This window comes from Paramormyrops kingsleyae, chromosome 3, assembly GCF_048594095.1.
Source record: "Paramormyrops kingsleyae isolate MSU_618 chromosome 3, PKINGS_0.4, whole genome shotgun sequence".
NCBI lineage: Eukaryota > Metazoa > Chordata > Actinopteri > Osteoglossiformes > Mormyridae > Paramormyrops > Paramormyrops kingsleyae.
The window spans coordinates 32,088,883-32,114,690 of NC_132799.1; the positions used below are offsets into that span (position 1 = coordinate 32,088,883).

The window sequence follows — 25,808 nt, forward strand, 5'->3', positions numbered from 1 at the left end:
GTTCTGGGAACCAGTCGCCTTTTGTGAGGATCTGGGTCCCACCTTAATTATGCCCCCCTTCCCCTGGCTGCCGCCCCCCCAGGCTGGCAAAGGCATCCTACGCACCATGAGGGCCAGCAATGACGCCGTGGCCGACCTCATCCCGGTGGACGTAGTCATCAACCTCACCCTGGCCGCCGGGTGGTACACGGCCGTCCACAGGTGACTGACGACCACGCCGCCAACCCCCGCGCTCACCTCGCCTCTTTCACCCTTAGTCAGATAAGCGGTTTCTTGGTATTCCATAAATGGCGGCACTGTTTCAGAGCATTAGTCATCAGTTCGCGGGGCTGGCAGCTGGCCTCGCTTAATTGTACCAGATGCCTCTTCCTTAACCGAGTCGCCTGCGTACCTCTGCAGAGCTGCTCTGGGCAGTAGGCCCCTACGTTTCTGAGGCTTACACAGGGGCGGGGCCCCCGGGGCACTGGCCACCAGCTGAAAGCTGATTGGCCCTTCGCAGTGCCCCTCCCCTGTCAGTCACCAGTTTCAGAACATATCATTGGCAAATAAGCTTGGCCCCTCTGAAATATGCCCTTTCTGGCCCCCGCCTTAATAAATCCTGGAATCGCCCCTGCTACATTCGCAGCCATTCCTGACAGCGTGCCCCATAAATGCTACAGACAGAGTCGTGGTCTGCGCCTCAGTCATATTTCTGCTCTCCTCAGGAGGTCTGGCCTCAATAACACTAACAAGTGTCTTTTATTAAAATGTAGGCCCATGAAGCACATTCTGAAGAACATCCATCTTCTTAGCCTGAAGCGGAGGTATCTTCAATCTGACTTCTTTCTTCTTCCCCACCCCTTTTCTTGTTCAGACCAAAATCTGCACTGGTGTACAACTGCACAACGGGTGGTATCAACCCCTTCCACTGGGGAGAGATTGGTGAGTGTGTGAGATGCTGGGTCGCCACGGCAGCACTGGTGGGGGTGGGCTCCAGTGAGAACTGCACCATGTGATGTCCACTTTCAAGGGGAGGGGGGTCGCACTGTGTTGTTACCCCGGGAATTTTAAGCATTTTATTTCTAAGCGATGAATACGGCAAGGTGCTGATGTTTGCACGTTGCAAGTTAATTTACGCAATCTGGGTGGTGATTGTGCGCCCCCTGCTGGTGCGCTATGAGTCTACCTACATTGCTAAGTGCTGTGACCAGGGTGGGGGGGAGCTGGCAGTTCAGGATCCGTTGGACTTGGCGGACTTTTGTATTTTTCCAAACATATTGATGAAATGAATAAAATAAAGGTAAATCCCTTGTGATTGGAGCCCCGTACACCTGAACTAAAGCCTCAAACCGCTCAGTCCCCAGCCGGTGAGTGTGGGCACAGAGAGTGACTTCACGGAGCTGTGTGATCGAGACGTATCACCGTGCTCCGTCTGGAGGGGAATGGGGGCCTGCGTCAGTGAGCAAATGGCTGTACAGATGAAGGGTAGGAATGCGGATGCTTCCGTGTTGATTGACTGTGTACCCCGTTGGGTGGCGTGCCAGCTGCGATTGGATAGTGAGGCCACAGGCCCCCACCCCTCCTTTTGGAGATGGGTCCGGCTGTTGGGATGGTGAAATGATACACAACCGACAATTCCGGTTAGGACAGTGTTTCAAAGTCCGGTCCTCGGGGGACCTACCCCCCTCTGTCCGTGTTTTTGCTCCTTCCGACATCCCTGCCAGACGGTCCACATTTTTGTATTTTGCCAACCGGGAGCTGGGAGGGAGCAAAAACCTGGACTGTCTGTGTGTCCCAGAGGACCGGATTGGGAAACACTGGGTTAGGAGATGGGTGTGGCAGACAGTCGTGCCAGGAGATTTCCTCCAGGATGTCCATCCGCAGGGATGGGGCTGGGAGGCTGGGCCTGGATAGCAGGCTGTCAGCTTGCTGGGACTCTTTAACAGTCCTGTTAGTTTCTGAATGAATCTCCTTGCACTTGGTAGTTAAGCTGTCATACATTCACTAATTCACTTCCCGAGGCATTTTGATGTTTAACTTCTTACTATAATATCTGTAAAAACAGTATTGAATTACTTCTTTTTTTTTTTTGTTAGTCCTACACTTACCGGGGCAGTTATCTAAGGTCTCCTATCCGATCGTTCCATAAAAAACTTTTTCTCAATATCAGTATAAATTTTCATTTATAGATCCAGACCAAGCTGATCAATATGTTTTGGTCTCCAACAGTAAACCATAGGAGTCTGTCAGCTTCCTGACCCCAGTCCGTTCCGGTGCCCTGAGCAGAGCAGGTTCCTGTGCTAGAATTACAATGGGTATCACCATGGCAACTGACTTTGGGTTTCAGGTCTGCTAAGGTCATGTGATACTCCTCTTAGCCTTCTGTGCTGACATCATGGTGGTGGCATGTCTGTCTGCCACTTCTCACTTGGATTAGAGCCCATCAGAGCTGTAATGGGGGAACCCCTCCCCCCCCCTTCCCCGTGCACTATTTGGCAAATGCCTGTTATTGGATCTGCGATATCTCTGACAGGTACCGGAGGACACGGCAATCTGCACTGTCACCGTATCCCCCCCTTGTCATGCTTCCAGGGTGCCGGGAACGGCAGCGGTTCTCTCCTTGTAACACAAGAGGAGCAGGCCAGTGTTGACAAGCTGATCGCCGTTTTGTTTTGCTCATGGGAATCTGCGGACAGATCTCGGCCTGATTTTTCTCTGAATCTTGGCAGAGCGTTCCGGAGCGGAAATTCAGCTCCCCCCCCGTGGCCCCCGCCGATCCCTCCGTGCAGAGACCTGTGTCTTCTGGGGTTACCGGTCTGCTTCTGCGTGGCCATGCTGCAGCTAATGCAGACACCTGCAGCTAGTGCAGACGCCTGCGGCTTGTCAGAACATATAATCGAATCTCCAGTGGCCTTTTTTTTTTTTCTTTCTTCGTCGACAATCACGGCCCAGTCTCGCATTCGTAATTAGACCTGACTGTTGATCAAGGCAAGAAAATCCCAGTTGAAAAGCTGGTACTTGTCCAGGCACAGGAGGAAGGCAGGGAATCGACGGGTAGCGAAGGCTGGCCCCCCTGGCACCTCCCGTCCCGCCCCACAGCGGAGTGAGGATCCACAGACGTCGGTGCCCGTTTCCGATATGTGTTGTGTCTTTTGATGATGTCATTAATGTGTCTCTCTGCATACTCACACCCAGGCTGCTCAGTCGTGTCCTTAAAAGGGAATTTAAACGAATCCGAGTGTCTGTCCAACATTGTTTAAACCCTGCAGTGGGAGGGCATCCTGTTTACATCATTGTCTGACTTTCAAATGCAGCTGTTGATTCGGCGCAAACCTGGCACTAAACCTGCGCAAACCTGGCACTGCAGCTAAGAACTTGGTAGATCCCTGTGGTTCTGTTGCTTGGAGAACCAGAATTAATGTCCCTTTTTTAGTAATGATCCTTGGTTAGATGGAAAATCATTATTCTGATAAGCGTACAGTTCAGACCAGAAGAGAGCTCAGTACGGCTCCCAAGTAGTTTGACTGGGGCTTGGTTATGGAGCAACATGGTCGGGGTTAGCCTGTAATCTGCTCCGTTATCTCTTATTGAAATTGTATTATTGTTTGAGTTTCATGTAATTAAGTCCTCCTGAGATTTGTGGAGAAGGTATTTTATTCTGCGCAATGCTTGCGTTGGGCTAATTTTATCTCCCGCAACTGAAGGCTGAACAGAAATCTTTGCTGAAACACTTAACTTGGGATTTCTGTTAGATCTGCACTCTCGCACAAGAAGCAAGTGTTTTCTGCAGCTGTTGCGGCCGAGGAAACTATGAGAAGCAGTGCGTGAGAACATGCCTTTGTGGAGTCAGTTATTAATCTCAACTAGTTGGATTTTTATTTTATTTTTCTTCTCCAAAGTGCAGGTGATTCTAGAGATACTTTGCTGGGGGAGGAACAGTTTCAATCCAGGCTCTTAATGTGCCATTCTGGTGGAAGCCTGATGCAATCAGCCTTGAAGGGGGGAGATGAATCCCATACTGGCCATTGTTTTTCTTCAGGGTGCTTCTGTGGTCATCTTCTCATTGCCCCCTTTGAGGAGGTCCAGGAGAAAACAACAGAATCCCCCCCTCTCCTTGCAGAGATGCTGTTTTCCTTTACTGGTTGGGACATTGATGGATTGCCCCAATAAGAGAAGCCAAGCAGGAGGGGAATGGAGACAAGGCAGCATTACCCCAGAGCACTTCCCCTGCGTGTGCCAGACCCAGCCATGTCCCGATCACAGCTCCGCTCGTGCACAGCTTATCCGTGGGCACGTGACCCTTGTCTGGCCTTCTGTTAAGAATTATGTTAACAGCAAATCTGCCAAATCCCAGCTCCTGTTCGAAGGAGTAGCACATGGGCGAAGCGGTTAAGAAATTGGCTTGATTCACTTGAAATAAATGTGTCACTCTTTAGCGTCACGCCCTTCCTGAAAGACTGCGGTGAGTTAGCGTTAGTGGTTGGCGTGTGACAGCCTGTTGGGGGTGGGAAGTGCCGTTTCTGGGGAGGTTAGGCGGGCAGACAGCCGGGGGCTCGAGCTGTGCAGACATCTTCATCTAGATCAGGCCCAGGGTCCTGCAAGGGTGTGCGGGGCCTCTGCAGCGCTGCTGGGGCTTCTTGGTACATCTGGGCTGGTGAAACTCCATGAAGGGAACAATGGTACTTGCTGTTTTCCTTTACTGGTTGGGACATCGACAGATCGCTCCAATAACAGAAACAGGAGTAGAAGCAGGGAGCTGGGATCAGGGATCTGGCCGGAAATGCAGATTTTTTTATTTTTTGCAACGTGAAGTAATGGAAATAGTTGTATAACAATGTGAACTATCAAAGGCCATGAAGTGTGTTTCTATTTGTAGATCCACATCCTGAATGTGATTGGTGCACAGACGTCCTATGGCCCCTGCTTCTGGTAGTCATGTGATTCTGGCACTAAAGTTTCTGCTATATCAGACCAGATGGACTGCAGTGCATTCAAACCAGAAACTTGCACGATGTTATTTCACTGAATCGCTATTTTCTATAATCACTTCTGCCACATCCTGTTTTAACGTTCATCTAAACGACGTCAACCTCTTTGACAGAGCACCATGTGATGTCCACCTTCAAGAGGAACCCGCTGGAGCAGGCCTTCCGGAGACCCAACGCCAACATCACTTCCAATTATCTGATCAACCAGTACTGGATCCTGGTCAGCCACAAGTTCCCTGCCCTGCTCTACGACCTCTACCTGCGCCTGTCTGGGCAGAAGCCTCAGTAAGGAACCACTTCCATCTCAGTGCTTAAACATGCGGCAGGCAGTGTGAAGAACACTCCACTAGGGGGTGCTCTGATTGTGGCTGCTGATCCATAATGCTTCTGGATTCTTCCTCTCTAGGATGATGCGGATCTTCAACAGGCTGCACAAGGCCATTGGTCTGCTGGAGTACTTCAGTAGCCAGGACTGGGAGTGGAACTCTGACAACGTGAGCATGCTGATGGCCCAGCTGTCCCCAGAGGACAGGAAGGTGGGTCCTCACATCCCATAATGCTGTGCAGTATGTCACAAAGTTGATGACTTCAACCCCAAATGACTGCTGTATGCAATGAGCTCGATGTAACAAATGAACAGATGTGCTTGTTCTGCATACCTCTGCATTTCTAAACGATTGGCGCGCAGATTGTGCTCTGAGCAATCACACTGCACTTACATTGTTGGACTACGACCGATCTTGTTCCTTAGATGTTCAACTTTGATGTCCGCCAGCTGAACTGGCCTGAGTACATCGAGAACTATTGCATTGGCACCAAGAAGTACGTGCTGAACGAGGACATGTCGGACATCCCAGCAGCCAGGCAGCACCTGAGAAAGTGAGCCCCCCCACCCCCACGGCTTCTCAGTCGTAGATGGAGCTGCTGCTCTGTCAGACGGAGCTGAACCCCATGTATAAGTGCGGCTTGGCTTCTTGACCACTCTCTCTCTCTTCTGACCTTCTGCAGGCTGAGGAACATCCGCTACACCTTCAACACCCTCTTGCTGATCTTCATCTGGCGCGTGTTTATTGCGCGTTCTCAGATGGCCCGCAACATCTGGTACTTCGTGGTGAGCCTTTGCTTCAAGTTCCTGTCCTACTTTAAGGCCTCCAGCACCCTGACCAATTGAAGAGGCAATTGGTTCACCTCGCGCCACCAAGTCCCCTACCCCCCCCCACCCTGCGCCAGCCACACCCCCCATCCTGAATGAAACGCACAGCTATCACATGGTTGCAGTCCCACCCAGTCGGTTGGTCCTGAAGACCTGTCTGATTGTGTCAGGGATCTTGCTGGAGGGATGTGGGCTAGGAATTGGCGGTGGGGGTTCAAGAATTTTGTGTTACGTTGGCCATTACATGGCTTCATCTGGCTGTTCCCCTCCCCCATAAGCAGCCATTTGTAATTGTTGCACTTCAAAGTCTTTCACAATGTTCGATTCCCGTTCCTCCCTTGCACAATGGTTTTATCGTAAGGGATAAATTATATATGCAACTATAATCCCATTGTATGTATGCTCCTCTCTCCCAGCCCCCAATCAGTTTCGGCGTCTGTTCATTGTCCCCATCCTGAATCCCAGATCCAATGCCTTGAAACGGTGTCTCTCTACAACATCCTATGACGTGACGATGCCGCTTCTTCTGAAGAACTGTGACTGAATTTAAAGGCTGTTAATGTCAGGTGTCTGCAGTCACTCGTCACTAGGAACAGAAGCGGTTACAGTTAGGGACTGTGTCTGCAGTCACTCGTCACTAGGAACAGAAGCGGTTACAGTTAGGGACTGTGTCTGCAGTCACTAGGAACAGAAGCGGTTACAGTTAGGGACCGTGTCTGCAGTTACTCGTCACTAGGAACAAAAGTGGTTACAGTTAGGGACCGTGTCTGCAGTTACTCGTCACTAGGAACAAAAGTGGTTACAGTTAGGGACCGTGTCCGCCCCGTTCGCTCTGGCTGAGGACCCAGCCGCCTCATGGTGGAGTGCAAATGAGCTTTGGTCGCCGTCGGCAAGCATTTTGTCAAACGGGGTGTGCAAGCTCTGATGGGTCCTGTAAGTGTTAATCCACACTGCCTGTTTGTACAGCAGTTTATAATGAAATTAAGGTTACTACTTTTTCAACTTTGTATTATTGCAGCAAACGCAAGATTTGTTGTGGGGACAGTGTAAAATATATTATTATATATATAGATATATATATATATAATAATCACACAAATCTGGATATAAATGGACGTGTACATATTTAAAGTTAGCGTGTAGACTACCCAGCGGAAAAGCGTATGCTTATCCTAGTTAGCCCTTCCTGAAGACTTCTGTCCTCTGTAGGTAATCGCCAGTCTCTCTGTAAACATCTGACCACCTCATTTTCACAAGGGGAAATGATTTAAAGAGAGCTATATGACTGCATCACTGCCTTCCTGGGCGAACCAAGCGGTTTTGACCTTACTGAGAGAAATGAAGGCAAATGCATTTGTCCCTAGCAGTGGGTTACTATGGCAACTGCAACACTGGCAGGGCTGTGATCAGATTGGTCCTAACAGTCCCCCATGTTGGTGCATTGTTTTTGCATCCCCTCCCCCGCCCCGCGTCCTCGTATCATATGGCACAATGTAGCATCTGATGTGCTCTGAACACCTGGAGATGTCTTGGACAACAGATTGTCATGTGATTGTTAAGTTTTGTGTGCGTTCTGTCCGATCCGTCGCCGTAGTGGCATCTTCTGCTGTACCCCTGCTCTGTCCTTGCCCGTTGCTGCTTGTCATCGTGCAGCTGTCAGATGTCATCACTCATTCTGCCCCTCTGTTCCTGTGCTTGGAAAAAATGTTAATAAACTGAAGCGTCAAAAAAAGATCTGTGTACAAGTCATGCTCCTCCCATCCCCTAAGCGACAGCTGGCCTGAACACGCATCATCTACCCCCATCTCTTCAGCTGCTATGGGGAAAATGTCCTCATTTGAACCCAACCGCCTGACTGATTTTCCTACATTGTATATGGCCATTCCTGTGGTCCCTTCACCTTGTCAGTGTTTATTGTTCTGTAAGTGTTTGGACTGCTTGAGATCCTACAAGGAGTGATGGCCAAAAGCTTCTCGAACCATTTCGTGTATTTTTTGGCCCCACTAGATGGTGCTCTTGGTTTGCTTTGGGGCATGAATTGAGCCCTTTTTTGAATAGAGTACCATCTAGTGGTGTCAAAAAATACAGCAGTTGGTTCATGAAGCTTCACTTGGCCATCACTACCTACATGCAGTGCATCCATGAAAAAGAAATTGTTTTAGAAGCCAGAAGTCATATCCTCTTCTGTCCACCAGGCATCACCACAGGCTCATCAGGCTCCCATTGTCCATAATCCTGCTTAATATCTAGTTCACCCCAAAGGCAGGGTTATTATACTCTGCTGATTTACATGCATAAACACCAGTTTGTGTTTTTCTCCATCCCACACAGGATTATGCTCTGTCAGACTCTGCCCCTGGTGGCCTTTGGTATGCAAGTTCTGGTCCCGTTGTAATTTGATATTTATGTAAATTTGAGATTGAACTGAGTTTAAAATGAAATCCTGCAACCTGGTGGCCACTAGGGGGAGTCTGTCCCTTTTTTTTGTGAATGCTCAGATGAGCACAGCTATGCTTCTCCCCCACCATGCACGGGATGCATCCATGGCTGATGACTGCAGCGCCCCTGGCTTTTCTCAAGTCCGGCATGCTGGTCTGGCAGGCAGCAAGGCCACAGTCCCCCCCCCCCCCACCCCCCACGCGCAGCATGGGTGCTAACAAAACGAGTTGCACAGGGCCAAATTTCACTAAGGGTACGTGTGATGCCCACTTTCCTTTTGAAGCTGTTATGGCCACAGTTCAGAAAAGCTTCCATAGTGGAGAGGAGAAAGTCCTATACACTGCCTTTAGCCATTAAGAACTGCACTGTCACTCAGGTGTAGTTCAGTGCAAAGGTATTATTCCATACTGACCTGGATCTAACTTCCAGTGACAGCAGCAGCCAGCAGTAAACATCCTTAGGTGGCACATTAGGGGTTAGTGATCTGCTATTTACTAGGAAAGCACACAGAGCCAGACCCAAACTCCTCTGTAAATCACAGCATTCCAGATATACAACATGAAGCACTCCAGAGAATCACCTTATTGTCTTAAAGGGGGGGTCTGGGGCTGCCTAGACCCCTTACAAAGTAAGCCAAGACCTGTACTGCCCCGGTGAGCTTAAACGGGAAGTCGGTCCACTCTGTTCACGGTCAGTAGGTGGTGGTACCCTCTGCATTAAGCCACTGGACTCCAGTGGCGTCATGGGTGTGTTCTGCTGCAACTGTATGAAATAGTTTTGCAAAGGAGATGTTTTGGGAAGCAGCGGTGGTCATCCTTCATTCTAGATTAAGAGTATAACATCCTTGCATGCACTTTCCATTGTCACTTTTAGTACACGTGACATGTACGCCCTGCAGAAGGGACCCCCCACGATACCACACGGCTTCCTCGCATTTGCACACGCGTGTGCTCTGAGATCAGGCACCCCATGTGTACAGTCAGCATAGCTAAGCCGTTTCAAAGCCATCTTTCAAACTGTAAAATGGTATATTTTTGTGCACCAGGAATGCCCTTTTCTAGAGGGTGAATGTCATATTGTAAAAGTATTCGTTTGGTATGTTGTGTGGTTTTATCAAGTGTATCATCTCTCGTAACCTGTCACGGAAAATAAAAGCGACTACATTTAAAATTGTCATTTTTAAAAAATTAAAACAAGTAAAATGTAATGCGTCTTTACTCTTTAAGTTTTCTTCAGTTTACAAGAAGGGCATCTAGTTTCAGCCAGTGGCATCCCTGAGTACAGTCTGGGAAAACTATGGAATTTTAAAATAGAAAGTGCAGTAGTGATGGCCAAAAACAACGCCTCATGAACCATTTGCAGTATTTTCTGACCCCACTAGATGGTGCTCTTTGTTTACTTTGGGCCACACTTTGAGCCATTATTTGAATAGACAGCATCATCTAGTGGGCTCAAAAAATGGTTCATAAAGCATCATTTTTTGCTATCACAAATTTGTGGAACCCTGTAAATACCCAAAATAGGAATTTCCTCATATCATTATGAGCTGTAAACAGAAAACCTGATGACATCCACTAAAAAAGACGAGTCTTAAGTTAATTGGGCATGTACTTAGGCAGTGGTGGCTTAATGGTTAGGGAAGCGCACATGTAATTGAGAGATTGCTGGTTCGTCATCCCTGACCAGCAAGGCACCACTGTGGTACCTTAAGCAAGGTACTGCTCCCTGGGTGCTGAATTAGCTGCCCTCTGCTATGTCACAATGTCACGTGTGGGTTAAATGCAGAGAACACATTTTGTTTTTGTGCGCTGTGGTGTGTCAACAATGATCACTGAATCTTCAAATTCAAATACTAAAACTTTATAAAACAGGTTTGAGTGTAGCTCAGCAGGTTAGGACCCTGTGCCTGTGAGCAGAAGGTCACTGGTTCAAATCCTGGGATAACAGAGTGATTTTACCATAGGGCCCTTAAGCAAGGCCCCTACCTTCTATTGTTCCAGGCACTGGCTGACCCTGCTAAATAGTGACAGTTCAATTAAAATACAAATTCAGCTGTTTAAGAAAGTGACGTTTAATGGGGGGGCATAACCCCCGCACATGCACGGTAAATAAAAAGGCAGTGCATTCTCCATGTCAACAGGGGCTGGAAACGTCAATAGTCTTGACACACAAAAACATCAGATGGCCACAGGCTTCACTATGTGCAGCCCTGCAACTTCACCAGGAACCACATTTTCAGACGTTAATGCGTCAAGAGCATTTCGCACATTTACATGAAGATGATCTCCAAAGGCGAATGTGGCACCCAGTTGACTGGACTGGTGATAAGGTGTCTAAATAGTTCCAGTTAAAAAAAATTCACTGGGGGGGGGGGTGGTATATCGAGAACATTTCAATTCCAGTAAGAACAACTTTGTTTAATTTGGAGACGTGAACCACAGCTGATCCGGAGGCCTTTTCGGAACAGTATTCCACTTCCTATTGATTTTGGTCACTTGAAACAGTAGGCAATGAAAACAATTACACTTGTTAAAGTTAAAACAATAAAAAGTGTAGCCACATTTCAACATAAGGACCATATAAATCTCGAGTTCGCCTCAGGGTGCAGAGACATGACTGGGGTAATTCCCCCCTCCCAACTTGGAGAAAATCACCGTCGTTCCTGACATCCAGTTAAAAAGCCACAATGGATACTTTTAAAAATGTGATTAACGATAAACCAAGGAGACGGAAGGAACAAACACGTAAACAGCCAGTGACAGAATGAGATTCAGAGCTAAACAGGCCACTGGAACCAGACCTTTGTTCGGCAGTTTTAGGAAACAGACTCGCATGTATTCCAGACAGGCACCTCGAAAGAAGTGAATCAGCACAGGCCGACTGACAGGCGACTGAAAACGTGGCATTGAAAAGCACGTAGAGAGACAACAAAATACCATGAGACCAACTCGAACCAAGCAGAGGCTTGGAACAGTCTGAAGACCATGATTACATCATGTGAACATGAAATGCTCCTTCATTGCAGGTTTACTGCACATTTATTTTAAATTAAACTCTGACACATACACGCACACACAATCCCAGCTCTCATAATACACAAATTGTAATTCACCCAGCAATCTGGGGGGAAAGAGGAGGAGACAAGGGTTAAAAAAAAAAAGGAAAGTGTATACAGCAGTAACTGTATTTGAAACGGCTACTAAGAATCCAGAGTTTGAGTACCACTGGTTACAGAGAGGACTGGTCTGGGAAATCCATTAGGAAAAGGAGCACGATTAAATGTTCTTGTTTTGAATTTAGCCAATAGAAATACCAAAAAAATTGGCTCATACACCAAATTTAACAGCGACCGTTATAAAGGATAACATGTAAACCTGTTCACAAAAAAAAAAAACCAACTCATGTAGGACGAGTGGGTGGATGGATGCCTTGTGAGCAGGACCTACCCCAGCTGTCTGTCCCCAAACAGTTTATAGGAAAGCGTACAAAACGACTGCCAGTGGGATTAAAAAGCACTTCCGGGGCATGGTGTGCTGCTGCCTGGCGACACGGCCTGCAGGGGGCGCCTCTCTCAGGGAAAGGGGCCAAAGGGGACGGCACTGTCCTGCTAGTGAGTGTGGTTCTCTGTCAGCAAGGGCTCATGGTTATTCAGCTGGCCATCCAGGAGGTGGACCTGGAAAATGGCAAGAAGAAAAACCTGTACAGTACTATGCCAAGGTCTTAGGAAGACAAAAAATGTTTAAGGTTCCTGATCTGGGAAGTAAGGGTAACAACCACACACTTTCATTAGAACGTATTCAAATTAACAGTCAAATAATAAAACCTAACAAGACGTTAATCTGTTCTTGAAAAAAAAAGTTTCACCTTGGATGGCCCCGTGACCCAGATGGATAAAGTGGTATAGATAATGGATGGATGGATCTTGGATGGCTAGAACAGCAGGGGTACCCCAGCTATTCCACAGTTTACCACCAGCTCTCTTAATTAACCTAATTAGTTAAATAACTTGATGAGGTATTGATTAGCTAAACACTGCATGCCAGTGGTTCAGTCAAAAAAATACATGGATGTATTGAATGGTCACTGCAAATCCTACAAATGCTGGATTAGAAGGGGTTTTGAAAATCGCTAAGCAAACACAGACAGACAAAAGTCATAGTTTTACACCATCATCGTTTTCTTTGCCTAAAACTTTTGAACAGCATCTTACAACAACAACAGGACATGCAACTTTCAACAGTGAAAATGCTCTTTGTCTTGCACATTGTCTGCCTGAATAGTAACTCTCATTAGGATCTTGCTTTGTTAAAAGCTGTTGTGTATCTCCTGCTGCAATACTGCTTACAGTTGTATCTGGGTCTCTGGTTGGAAGCTCAGCCTAACTGCTCTAACGCCTAGTTGGCTGCAGAGTGTTCCATGTTTGTAATGTACAAAAGCATCTTTTAAATAAATGCAAGACTGGGTGTTCATGGGTGGAGGGAGGGGGGTTGGGGGAGGCTGCAATGTCCCTGACAGCAAGGTGTTATCAAAACAGATGGGGAACTGGAGGAGGGGAAGTTAGCCGATATCACACATTTAACAACACATGGGGTCTAACCTAGACACATATTCATTAAAAGAACATCACAAAGGCCGGTTTCGTTCCAACTGAGCACATCTGAGGGGTTGTCAGGTGCGGAACTGTGAATCAGCAAAGTTCCTAGATGGTGTTGAGGTGGATGGCCGCTATGGGCGATGGGGATGAAGCCGCGATCATTACACACCAGTGCGGGACGGTACCTGCTTAGACCTGTAAACTCCCAGCTTCAAGCGGCAGCAGACGACGTCGACGGTGAAGCCCACAAAGCCGTGGAGCATTCCTAAGCGGGACAGCACAGGGCGGACACATCAGCTAGGGGGCGCTGTGCACAAGTTTGCATCCTCTGATATTTAACATGATTACATGAAGTGTTAGAATTATGGCTGTAACAACTGATTGATTCTATTCGATAAATGATTGTGAAAACCACAATGCAATTTTATCAACTAACATATCGATTCATATCAAAATATCAAAAAAAAATAAATCAGAATTTTCAGAGGTTATACATGTACAGAAATTGTTTTTGTTGTTAAAAGTAAATACAAGATGTTTCTTGTGCAGACATTTAAGACATGAATAGTTTTTTCAACATATTCTGTTGTCAAAATGAAAGATTAAAACATTTATTGCTGTCTTTTTGAATTGAAATAAATTCCATTAAAAATAGCCTATGTTTCACAATATCGAAAAAAAATGATCATTTATTACTGAATCACAGTAACATTTCAAAATATCACCCGATACTGAAACGCTGCCAGGCAAAATTGAGTAGTATTGTGGCAAACCTTGCAATTTACACCACTTGTTCGAATGGAGAGGGCCGCTTAGTGCACACTGGCACTGAGGGAAGTACCAGGCCCAATCCAGCCCGGTCCAGCCACGTACCTGTGGTGGAGAAGATGCCTCCCACGATGCCACACAGCCGCACCAGGAACTGCCAGAAGGGCATGTGCTGCTCTGTCACTGTGACCATCAGCGAGCTGAGGTCGTACTTCATGAAGATCCCAGAGACGCCGTGACTGCCGGCTGCGTGGTTGATCACGCGCTCCTGCAGTGCGGAGGCGAGGACAGGAACAGGGATCAATGAGGAGGATGGGTCACGCCTCTAAGACATGTGATCCTGCATACCACTGCTGATTGGCTAAGGAGCTCCCCCAGTGGTCTACTATTCAAGCATTCAATTCTAATGTTATTCCCGTTTTTGGATACAACATACGTCTTTCTTTTCATTAGGGATGCAAAGTGTGCATGTAACAAAGAAAAGAGTGAAATATGAGCAGGTTTTATGAATGTGACACAGCTGTGGTAAAGCACTGGGAACGTTCTGCCGAAGATCTGGTAAAGCTCAGATGAATCCCGAGCAAAGCCTTGATCGGTGTCATATGCAGACGCACACAGACAAATCCTACCCGCTCTGTGACGGAGTACTGGTGCGTGTCTGCAGTGATCTTATAGGTGTAGAGCTTGGTGGGCACTATCGTGATGAAGTACTGGAACATCTGGTTGTCTGTAAGAGAAGTGAGAGGCCGGCCAGTCAGGAAGGAGACTGCAGTACGCACCCCAAACAGCACTGCGGGCACAAACGCGCAGCAAGCCGGGCACTGTGCCACGATACACGTGGCAGGAAGTGCAACAAAAACACTGGCTGCACTCGCATCTGGATGCCTGCTTTCATTTGCATCAAAAGGACACTAGGAGGGTAACATCATGCAAATTCACACACTTGGCACGGAAAAAATCCAAGAGATCCACCACGGGCAAATAAGTGAGATGAATTCTAGTTATAGAGACACAGCTGTAGGACACTGCAGGACAGGCCCTGCACTCCCCTCCATCTCTGATCAGCAGTCGTATAACCGTGCCCCCCAAATCAGCACCAGAATTTGAACTCTATCTCCCCCAGTGGGCAAGTGATTGCCGCAAGTATAAATCTGACTGGGATTTGTTATCCAAAAGACTGGTGATCTATTCAAATGTGAGAAGTTGTATGCTTGATATTAACACCACATTTTGAAATATAACTTCATGTTATATTTTTATTTGACCAGTAGGGGGTGCAGCTGCACCCGCAGTAAATTGAACTGGGTTTCCAATGAGCCACACCTGTTCTCAGGTAAATACCAGGAGCAGGTGTGGCTCATCAGAAGTCAGGTAGGATAGAAAACTTGCTGGATAGTAGCTCTCCAGGACCGGCGTTGGCGACCCCTGGCTTAAAGAACGGCAGCCATATGGAACCTGTCCTGAGTCATGAATCCTGCATCTCAGGATGAGAGATGCCCAACTGAGGACACTATTAGCGGGATTAGCGGGACTGTCACTGGCAGCCCCAGGGAACAGGGCTCTCTGCCCAATTACGGACTGCCTCGCTGGGCTCTGCCTGTAACGCTGTTCCCTGTTAGCGACACACACAGCTAAACGCAGAGGGTTTGTGGCAGGGCGCTGACAGCCGAGGGGCTTCTGCAGGCAACAGCGTGTGACTTAAATGAATGGCAGGTGCCTGATAGAACCAGCAGAGGGAGCCAGTCCCTAGATAAAGACCACCAGGTCTGCATGAATTTCTGGTCATCATATGGCTGTTCGTAAAACATTAAGGCAACGTCACACTTACGATCAGAGCAAACTTTTTCTGTGCCGTCCAGCGGATTTATGATGCCTGGGATTTCTTCTCCAAAAGACAAGTGATCTATTCGGTGGGAGAAGTTGTATGCTGTGGGGCCAAAGGTCAAAGGTCAGACATTTTGCATAATTATGCGACAAATTCAGAGCTCCCGCAGAGGCTGAGATGCCAGCAGCCTGTGTTCTTTGGTACCACACTCAAGATGAAGTCATCATCATTATCATCTGGGGAAACTACAGAGACCGCTGACAGAAGACAGCTGATCTGGGGTCAGTTACAGAACGGGAATTTCTGGCACCTCAGAGGCTGGTGATCTGTAGGCAGAAAATTCTTATGACTGCCTTACAGGGGTAACAAACACCAGGCCTGAAATCTTCACTAAGAAACACCTACACAGCATATCTGATCTTTAAAATGCCAGGCAGCAGATTTCAGGATTAAGAGACACATTTGTTACGTAGCTACACAACCATCATTATTCAGTTCTAAGAAATGTGATCTGTGACCTAAGAGTAGAGGGCGCCACCATGTGGACAAGCTCTCACACTGCAAAGTCACGGAGAACCGCAACATTTCCCAACAGCTATGATGATTCTCTATGTAAAACTGGACAAATGGAGGTGCTGAACTGCAGGAAATAACAGCTAGTAGTGGAAGGTTGTGAAGAATCCCAGGGGGACCCTTCACAACAGGACAGCAGACTTACTTTCATGACTAACCAGAGCTGCTAGATGAGCGTGTCCGCGGGGGTGTGGTATGGCTCTGGAAGACAGAGAGGAGTTACATCACCGAGCACCAATGAAGCACAGCCATGCCAGCGATCTGAATCTCTATCTCACCGCGATCACGCTGGGACAGCCCCTCGACTGAGGTTACTCATGTTAAACACCTCTCCCTGCTCTAAAACCTGGATCAGAGCCCAGCCCCTTAACCTACACGACACCTACCAATCATCACGGCATGCGGTTTTGTCTAGAGCCTGTCTAAGATATTGCTCGCTGAGACCATAGCATTGTTCCTCACCTGCATACTACCCCATGTCAGTCAGAGGAATATGGACACCATAACAGAATGTTGTTGGGACTATGTCTCCCCCTGCAGGGCAGTAGTTACCATATCACTTTTATTTAAGGGAGCTTTTCCACCACACTAGGTAGCATACTTTTGGTATTTTCCCTTTTCCACTAATTTCCAGTCAAGTACCAGTACCAAATGTTCCGGTACCAAAAACACCTCAGTACGTTGGGGTGGTTCTTGCAAATGTGTTCATTCACTGTTGACTGGTTATGCAAATAGCCTGCCTCTGAAACACAATACAATCACTTTCTTGAAAAAACTTACAAACTCAGAAAACAATGATAAACTAAGTAAAAAGTAAAAAAAAAAAAAAAAGTAATAATATTGTATGTGTGGACAAATGCAAAGTCCCAAGCTTTAATTGTGATCTGGTCGGAAAAACCAGAAGATGATCTGGATTGCATGACAAGAAATAAAAAACTATTTAAAAACTATCTATAAAGCATTAAATACTCGCGTTGTAATGTAATTCAGCACCAATTACAGTTTTTATGCCATTGGAAAACCAACACCCTGAAGAACTGTACTTTCGGTACTTTTCTAAAGTATCAAATGTATGGTATCTGGTGCAATGGAAAAGGGCTCTAAGATGAACATCAGCAGATTCAGAAACTTAGAGGTCAACAGCTAGATCCTTTAAGGGGCCTGAACTGTTCATATCGGGGGTAGTAATTATATTTGTAAAACAGTTTGGAAAAATACATGCGGTTTAATTGTGTGAGGTTCTGTATACATGTCTGTATATGTGAAAAGGCACATTGGGCAGGAGAACTATAGTGTCAAAGAGCAGCAGATATGGAAAGAAAGGTCATTCCAGGGTTTGTTTCAAGTAGCAAAACCTGACCTGAGATGTCAATGAGCACATGAACTGAGACGCATCAGAATTCAAGGCGGAGAACGTACTTCCCCACGGTGATGTGGAAGTTTCCCGCCACTTTGTTGACGTAGACATGCCCGTGTATCCTGCACGCATTGAACGGCTGATCGGGGCTGTCCTCCCTGGGTGGGGGGAATAAGATGGAGATCAGGCCTCAAAGCCCATCTGAGCAGTGCCCACATCCTTCTCCTTTCCTTTCAGATGATGACCTATTTTGGCTCCCTCACCAAAACAGACCTTAACTTAAATACATAAGACGACACATGAGCACATTGTGAGATAGGGGAGATTCTCCACATGAGGGGGGGGGGGGGCAAATGCATATAAAATCAGTTACTCAGTTACTCCACATGACTCCTCTCAGTCCTCTAGTCTTGATACGGTTCAAAACCCCAAACGTGAAGGGATCTCAGACAAACCGAGGGGGCAGGGCAGTAGGGGATCCCTTCAAGACGCTCTTGAACAGGACATCCTGAAGCGAGTGCTCCTCCCTCAGCCTGCTCTGTATCAGCAGCAGAGTCCTGTGGCGGGAGAGAAGGAGGGAGGGAGGAGACAGCAAACACATGCTTGTGGATTTCAATTACAGCCTGAAAGTATACCCCCCCCCCCTCCCTGGCCCCTCCCCCCAGGGCTCAGCAGCGCTGCAGCGAAAGCCTAATAACCGGGAGGATCCGTGTTCTGGAAGGTTCAGCGAGTGACCCAATTAGAGGCAAAAAACGAAAACGTCCCAAGAGTAGCATGCGGCATGAAAAGTAAACAAACGGCGAGCCGTGGGGACGACCAGCTGGGCAGTGAGGATACAGTGCAGCGAAGATACAGTGCAGCGAGGATACAGTGCAGCAACGGGAACAAAAACGTAGCGCAGAATATGATGCCTTACCTGTGCCAGAGTCTCTGCTGAGGCGAGAGCTCGAAGATAACCTGATAACACAAACACATGCGCATGTTATACATAAAATACATGCACGTCACTCATAGGCTAACGACTTCGTTAGTGACTGATTTATAGTACCGTGTATGACATCACCATATACCCCACAGTATAGCCCCACACCTGTAGTGACATGTCTGGGGGGATGTGCATCAGGCTACGATGTAGGCCAGGGGCGTCAAACTCCAGTCATGGAGGTCCATATTTTTGGGTTTCCCCTCATTTAACACACCTGATTCACCTCCTTGTGCTAATTACCACACAGCTCTTGAGCTGAATCATTTATGGTGGAACCGAGAAAGAACTAAGCTACACAGGGCTCTGGCCCCCCAGGACTGGAGTTTGACACCTCTGATGTAGGCGATAGCGTAGTGTACGCAGCTACTCCAGACGAACGCCATGCCCACAGTGTAGATTCTACTATAAGTGAGCCTTTAGGCTGAATGCAAAGACTGTACATCAGCTACTCAGCATAAGATTTACAGAACGCTCACCGGCTCGTACTGAAGGCCATCTGATGCCACCATGGTCTCTGCTAAATCCAGCACATCTGCCCCAACATCTGAATCAAAAAGAACGGCAGCTCAGTCAAGACAAAACATCAATACATCCATGCAAACACAGTAATTCCATGTGCAAAAGGGTCTTTTAACACATCTCTAGGTGGAAAATATGCCTTTCTGTACAATGACAAGCAAATGCACCCAAAATCACTTTGCTTATTTAAAAGACTTTAAGAATTGACCTCAAGACTCAATCCAGACAGTACAGAAATACATTAAAAAATTAAACACTTACGCTGGCATCGCATAGCAACTGTAATATCAATATTTATTCTTAATTTGCTGTAAAAAAAAAAAAAAGGGAAGACAGTTACCACTTTGAAAACAAGGGCTAAGCTGAGACACTCATGAGATGAATTCTGTATATTGTCTCTGAAGATGTAAATTATAATCCGATTAAAGACAAAACTGTGATGAGCATTTTCCCCCTTGAATTCCATGATGGAACCAAATCCCATGAAAACAGGCACTACAACTACTGCTGCACAGAATCCTACTGTGGTGTTTTTGATCACTACATAAAGACTTAAGAACATAAAAAACTCAGCAGTCGTGTGAGAGCAGAGGAACGGCATACCTAGAGAAGTCCTTGTCCACCTCGTAGTCATACTTCATCCAGGTGTCCCGATACACAAAGAACTCAAAGAAGGCCAGTAGAGCCATGGCTGTGAAGGCGATTAGAGACACTGCCGGGGGGAAAGAAAAACAATAATTAAAAAAACACAAGTAATCTCATCTCTGCTAGATTACACTGCACTGAAACCTCAGGACAGAAAAAATAAAACCAATGACTTAATCATGTCACCAGTGATTGTGAGACAGATACAATATGTCCATTACAATATGTGAAATCAACAGTAAGTCACTGTCTCAGTCACTATTAGTGGGCCTGGATCTGGCTGGGAAGGCAAACGGCACAAGTTTATGAAGATTTCAACACCCCTAATATATTGCTTAAAGAAAAATTATGACAGAAATACAGCAAGTTAACTGTAAGTGTATAGTCAATAGGGTTGCAAAGGAGTGGAAAATGTCTGGAAACTTTCCAGGAACTTTCCATGGAAAGTTAAGCTGTCAAATATGGCAAAGAAAGCAGATTGTTTGAATAATACAACACAGAATGTTACTTATAAGCAATATAAGTTACATATAGGCTAAGCCTATAAGCTAAATTTCCAGTTTATTCCCATTAATTCCCATATATTCCTGTTAATTTTTATGGAATGTTTCCAACCTTGAAAATTCCCAAAATTATGCAACCCCAATGGACAGTAAGAACCCGGTTAGAGAATAAATCTCATGACTCTCCCTTTGAGTTACAGCCTTATTTGGCATCCTGGGGTTGTCCAAAGTGCTCTTTGCTTCCACTATAAAAATCATAAACAGGGAAGAGCGAAGTGCCCTTCAGCCCAGACACTGAGATGTGAGAACTCACCTGTCCCCCCGCTGGCTGTGGATTCCACGTAGCTCTCTGGGACCTTGGGGAAGGCATCCAGTTCCTTCACCAGACTGAAAGCCTTCTTTCTGTTCAGTCGCCTCATTTTTGGGGGAACTGTCCACTTCCTCCGACCTCATATATACAGCCTACAAAGGGCACCGGGCTGCCTTACAACACACCACTGAAGCTTTTACAAATATCGAGTTCCCAGACTAATTAGTGCAAGACACACGCGCAAAAAAATCTAAATAGTAAAATCTAAGAACTAGTATAACCACTAAAGGCACTTCAAACAACGCTATGAACTGCCACTAAACCATACGTAAATGGGATTAAATTATTTCAATTTAAATAAGAGAAAAGGAATCACTTATAAAAGTAGTGCACATTTAAAAAGACAGAAAGACATAATAATAGAATGAACATTTCTTCATGGCTGAACACTTGATTACGGTGTTTTATTTTGATCTTATGCTTAGGGTATTAAAACGCCCTCATGGTAACGTTAAACGAGTAAACCGGGAAGTTATGCGTGAAGTTACAAGAGCCAGTTTATCAGGGGCTGATCAGCGAACCGCTCGGCGGAACCGACGCCTCTCTGGCGCCTAGCGGTCCACGTCACGTTCACTGTAGAGGAAGCTAAAGACCCGACTAGTCAAGCGTGATACACCGCTAAAGAAGCGCTCACTGCAGCCCCGTCCGATCAGGTCACAACCGAACCAGCAGGCAGGATACAGCCAACGTTTTGGCATATTAACCAAAGACACGACGCCGTCTGACAAGCACGCTTAGGCAACGTTAGCCGGCCAGCTAAAGACTTCCTCGCGCAGTCTTACCTGTGTGTCATGCGACCAAAATCCAAGGTGCCGAGCGTATCACTGCATTACTCAAAAGGCGAATTCGAACAGTCCCACGGGCAAAGCACCTAAATGTACAGCCCTAACACCCCTTTTGGGCGGATGTTCACAATAGCCAGCCGTCAGTATACAGCGACATAACCTTTCAACTACCCTTTACCATAGAATATTTGTATCATGTAAGCTAAAGTGGCAGGCCTCCGATTTCCACAGCGCCCTCTAGCGGTAGGGCTGTTATATCATCTGGATTTTCCCCATAACATATGCAGTAATGCTCTAGTTGATATTATCTTGTATTGCGCGATCTAGAAATTAGAACCGCCTATTCAAGAAAAGTTATTAAATTATACTTTATTCACTTTATAGTCTAATTAATGCATACAATATTCAGCAGTTAAAATTATTACATCTTTTAAGACACAACATCAATAAAGCAGACTTACAAAAACGTACCTCTGAATAAACTGTAACATTTCAGCACTTTTGAGATATATCCCACAATGAACACTGGAAAAAAACACTAAGGTCAGTTTACATATTTGTTAGCATGGACTGCTAAATTAGAGCCCTCTTTGGGGTCTTATATAAGAACATTCCATAAAGTGGATCAAGCAGAGGAAACAAATCATTGCTGAGGCCAATCAAATTAAGCCTTTACGCAGACACGGGCCCTAGAGTGGCATCAGTTAAACTTGAAAAATACATCTCCCCATATGTAAATTATTGCATATTTACTCAGCTCCAATTCCTTTCATCTCATACTGGTGGAAATGTTTTTTTTTTTTTTTTAAATGACACTGGGTCTGAGACAGCAGAACAGTTTCTGCCAACCCTTAAGAGCATAAAATTCACACACAAGAATTCAAGTATTTTGTCTTTATAATAATCGGGCGGCGTGTGAGCAGAAATGCATGTCTGCGTTCGCCCTCTTTCACCAGATGACAGGGTTTCAGCACACAGAATGTCCAAAGAAAGCCTCTTGTGGATATCTTGGCTGCAAAGAGTGTTTTCATTCCCATGCGGCTGCTGAGTCCTTCCTCATCCCTCCTAGTCCGGACCCTCATCCCGCAAGACGGCTCCGCCCAGACCGTCTGACGTGGGCGTGTCCAGCTGTTCCTGGGTGGAGTCCTCAGAGCAGCAGTGGCTGATAGTCGGGGAGATGATGTCAGGGCTGGTGTCACATGACTCGGTGCTCTGCTCAGAGGTGAGAGTGACGGTGGTGGCAGTGCTGGGGGGGACGGGGTCGAACTCTTCGTCGTCATCCTCAAGGATGGGCAACTCATGGACATCTGTGTGTGGTGATTGAGACGGCCAGTGAAGACAAAACTGGGAGAAAAAACCCCAGGATTCACATTCATATTTACAAGGCTGACTTACTGCTGAAGGCTTCAGGGTACTGCTTTGCAATCTTGCCCTTTAGTGCCCTAAAGGTCACGCGATAAAGACAAAGGTCAAATTTTAGTGTCTGAAATTTAATTGCTTTTTACATTTATGTATTCATACATTGCACATAAAAATGTTTAAATTCTCACGAAAATATCAGAACAAAGACAAATACAGACTGAAACATGCCACTGTAATGCTGGCTGATATGTAGCCCTTTCCACTGTAGTTCTCTAATATTATGACAATAAAAATGACTTCATAACACAAAAAAGAACAAGTCTTGATGTCTTGCTCATTAAACAAAACGTGAGCACTGTGACAGAGGTACTGAGGACAAAAACTTTTTGTATTGTTAGACTAAAACAGTAGCTGTCAATCCTGTTCCTAACGCACCTAATTCTCCTAAAGATGCTGTCCAGGTCCTTCTTCATCTCCACCAGCGTGCGCGTGTGGTGCAGGAAATGCTCGTTCATCTGCTGAAGCCGCACGTTGGACAGGCCATTGAAGTTGAGGAGCATCTCGTTGGTCTTCTCAAAGCGGTCCAGCCTGGCAAACGCAGAAATCCAAACATGTGGGTCAACGAGAAGCCATCAGTTTTTCGCAGAGCTACACTTCCAGTTAGAAACTGACATTGTTCATCACTACATTAAAGGATAGATAGGACACACATACAGTCAGAGGTGTAGTGCTGGGTATATGCAGATATATATTGAACAACCATCTCATACATATTTGTATATAATTGTCAGAAAATTGTGTCAGTCAGAGAAGTGCATATATGTAATTATATGGTTTAACAGCAAGACATCACTGCACCAGTACATATATACATAAAAAGTATTTGCCCAAAACAGGGAGCACGTGCCTGGTCCAAATCGGCACCAAGTTCAGCGCATCAGCGCCTCGCCCTGACTTACTCACATGTGCCGCTGCGCTTGGATGATGGCGTTCACGTCCTCGGAGTTGACCATGCTCAGCATGCGGTCACAGAAGATCCCTGACGCAGTCGGCTCCATGGTGCAGAGGCTGTAACCGTGAGCACATCCTGCATAACCGTGCGCTATAACTGCGATAAGACTGCAGCACAAACAGTCCTTAGTGAAGATCGCACCAGTCTCTCGTTAGTATAAGAATGCAAAGGTAGCCCTTACGCAACCGCCCTATGGTGTAAACTGTTAGTTAAATTGTATGATCCGTTTTTTTACTACAGGACACTATCATACTCTGATGACAACAAAGACCTTTGAAGTTGATCTTAACTTAAAATCCCATCAATAAACATTTTTCTTTGAATAATGCGGGCTAATTAGGTGTGAAGAAACCGTGTCTGTCAGGTAGCGATGATGTTCCCCTTCTTAACCCTAACCCTGCACCCTGCTGCTTTCAGCAGTGAAACACCGCTACGTATCAGCTTCGTGCAGAAGCGCCCCTCAGTCTCCTGCTATTCCTGTTCGGTTCACATGCATTTAACAAGTAAACCCTTCTGTAGCACATATAACGGCAGATTTTGATGCAAAAACATTACAACCGCATCCACGGCTGTCGCATCTTCCTCCGATATAAAAATTATTACGCATCTGCCAGCAATGGACAAACTGGAGATGCTTCGTAAACATCAACAGAGACAGATATACCGATGATCCATGCGGATTGAGCAAGTGAAACAACAACCTCAACACTGCAAGGACTGATGCGGAGCCGGAGTCGCCGCCGCCGGCGTCACTTACAGGGAAAGAGCCGCTTCGGAAGAACCGTGGATCCCGGCACCAAGCAGCCGTGTTTAACGAGCCGCCTGGCTGTTTAGACGGCCATCGGGCCCCGTTTCTGTCATCACAGAAGCTGCACTTCCGTGTATGGAGACTTCCCGTCGGGGGAGGGACGCCCCTGCGCCGCCGGGACTCTCTGTGCACACGCCCATTATGAGCAACGACACCTAGCGGCCGGCAGCTGAGCAGGATTTCTCAGGGAGGAAAAAGCCGACACTGAACATAAACCTAATGGAACGACATCTGAAAAAGAGCATTTTATAAAATAAAATAGAAAAATAAAAACCTTAGTTTTAGAGTAAGTTATTATATCGGTCGTTTTATGTCCCTAAGATTTACCTACTCATATTTTCTCTAAAATGAGTCAAATATTTACAAGAAATGGATCAAATTACATATTCGTGTTTTCTTTATCAATGAAACAGAGATAATAGACATTAAAAATACGCATTAATTTCTTAAAATAATAATTTAATAGCAACATTGACTTTGGCATATTTTGTGTTATTTTTGGAGGTGAGGTTTTGTGCAAAATCTTGGTATTATTTACCATCCTGTCAGCAAAAATTCTGTACAAAAATTATGAAGTTAAAATGTTACTGGATAACAGGAAAGATTCATATGTTTAACACAAATACGGACAGTTTTGTAAATGAGTGACAATATCAATGTTAATTCCATTCTGCCTTAGACTGTAATGAAAAAGGCTCTTTTACACTCTGCAGAATATAACTTTGTTTATATGCAACTGAAGACTCACTGAGGATGAAACCGAGAATTTGGTTGTCATGGGTTCCAGACTTCAAGTAGCTATTGAGTTTCAACTGAGCCTAGATGACTCTAGGTTTTTCCCCCTGGGGCTGCAAAGCACGGTATAAGGTACATATATATATAATGAAATTTTAATGAATATAATATGTGCAAATAGTACCCCTGGTAAATCCGGCTATGCAACCAAATATTAAAAATGTTTATATTTATGTTAGTTTATGCAAATGCTTCTGAACCCCTGAAAATGGGGGGGTTATGTTTAAAAATGGCAGTAACTCCTAAATACCTCATGATATTTTTGATAAACCCTTTGAATTAAGGCTGAAAATCTACAGGTATGCTTCAATCATATCCTGCTTCATTTTAAATCCATTGTGGTGCCGT

At 46.0% G+C, this 25,808-nt stretch overlaps 3 protein-coding genes across 7 annotated transcripts in view; 1 reads left to right on the forward strand and 2 right to left on the reverse strand.

Moving 5' to 3' along the window:
• The window catches only part of LOC111843395 (fatty acyl-CoA reductase 1-like), a 43,883-nt gene extending 34,117 nt beyond the window's left edge, over positions 1-9,766 (forward strand). For all 5 annotated transcript variants that reach the window (XM_023810946.2, XM_023810947.2, XM_023810948.2 and 2 more), the window contains exons 7-12: positions 83-201; positions 854-921; positions 5,081-5,252; positions 5,374-5,503; positions 5,719-5,846; positions 5,976-9,766. In XM_023810946.2, the coding sequence (XP_023666714.1) occupies positions 83-201; positions 854-921; positions 5,081-5,252; positions 5,374-5,503; positions 5,719-5,846; positions 5,976-6,138 (780 nt within the window). In that variant the 3' untranslated portion in view covers positions 6,139-9,766. The remainder of the gene's footprint in view (positions 1-82; positions 202-853; positions 922-5,080; positions 5,253-5,373; positions 5,504-5,718; positions 5,847-5,975) is intronic.
• Positions 9,767-11,568: 1,802 nt separating this feature from the next.
• Positions 11,569-21,667, reverse strand: ergic2 (ERGIC and golgi 2). The gene is made up of 14 exons (XM_023811017.2): positions 21,481-21,667; positions 20,642-20,790; positions 19,784-19,892; positions 19,442-19,488; positions 19,138-19,205; positions 18,593-18,633; positions 18,132-18,233; positions 17,739-17,834; positions 16,465-16,520; positions 15,750-15,848; positions 14,551-14,648; positions 14,027-14,189; positions 13,339-13,418; positions 11,569-12,232 (listed from the first exon to the last, which is right to left on the reverse strand). Exons 2-14 carry the CDS (start codon positions 20,745-20,747, stop codon positions 12,167-12,169), a joined length of 1,131 nt encoding a protein of 376 aa, XP_023666785.1. The 5' UTR covers positions 20,748-20,790; positions 21,481-21,667; the 3' UTR covers positions 11,569-12,166.
• Positions 21,668-21,835: 168 nt separating this feature from the next.
• kxd1 (KxDL motif containing 1) lies at positions 21,836-24,773 on the reverse strand. Its single transcript, XM_023810910.2, has 5 exons — positions 24,615-24,773; positions 23,809-23,913; positions 23,281-23,433; positions 22,879-22,925; positions 21,836-22,790 (listed from the first exon to the last, which is right to left on the reverse strand). The coding sequence occupies exons 2-5, from the start codon at positions 23,901-23,903 to the stop codon at positions 22,549-22,551; spliced, it is 537 nt and encodes a 178-aa protein (XP_023666678.1). The 5' UTR covers positions 23,904-23,913; positions 24,615-24,773; the 3' UTR covers positions 21,836-22,548.
• Positions 24,774-25,808: the final 1,035 nt, after the last annotated feature.

Excerpts from the sequence above, each read along its gene's own strand:
- ergic2 (XM_023811017.2), bottom strand. The coding sequence starts at position 20,747 with ATGAGGCGACTGAACAGAAAGAAGGCTTTCAGTCTGGTGAAGGAACTG. Across the intron at positions 19,893-20,641 it reads CACAGCCAGCGGGGGGACAG|TGTCTCTAATCGCCTTCACA; the intron begins GTGAGTTCTCAC and ends TCCCCCCGGCAG. Across the intron at positions 19,489-19,783 it reads GTGGACAAGGACTTCTCTAG|CAAATTAAGAATAAATATTG; the intron begins GTATGCCGTTCC and ends TTTTTTTTACAG.
- kxd1 (XM_023810910.2), bottom strand. The coding sequence starts at position 23,903 with ATGGAGCCGACTGCGTCAGGGATCTTCTGTGACCGCATGCTGAGCATG. Across the intron at positions 23,434-23,808 it reads ATCCAAGCGCAGCGGCACAT|GCTGGACCGCTTTGAGAAGA; the intron begins GTGAGTAAGTCA and ends TGCGTTTGCCAG. Across the intron at positions 22,791-22,878 it reads GTACCCTGAAGCCTTCAGCA|ATGTCCATGAGTTGCCCATC; the intron begins GTAAGTCAGCCT and ends CACCACACACAG.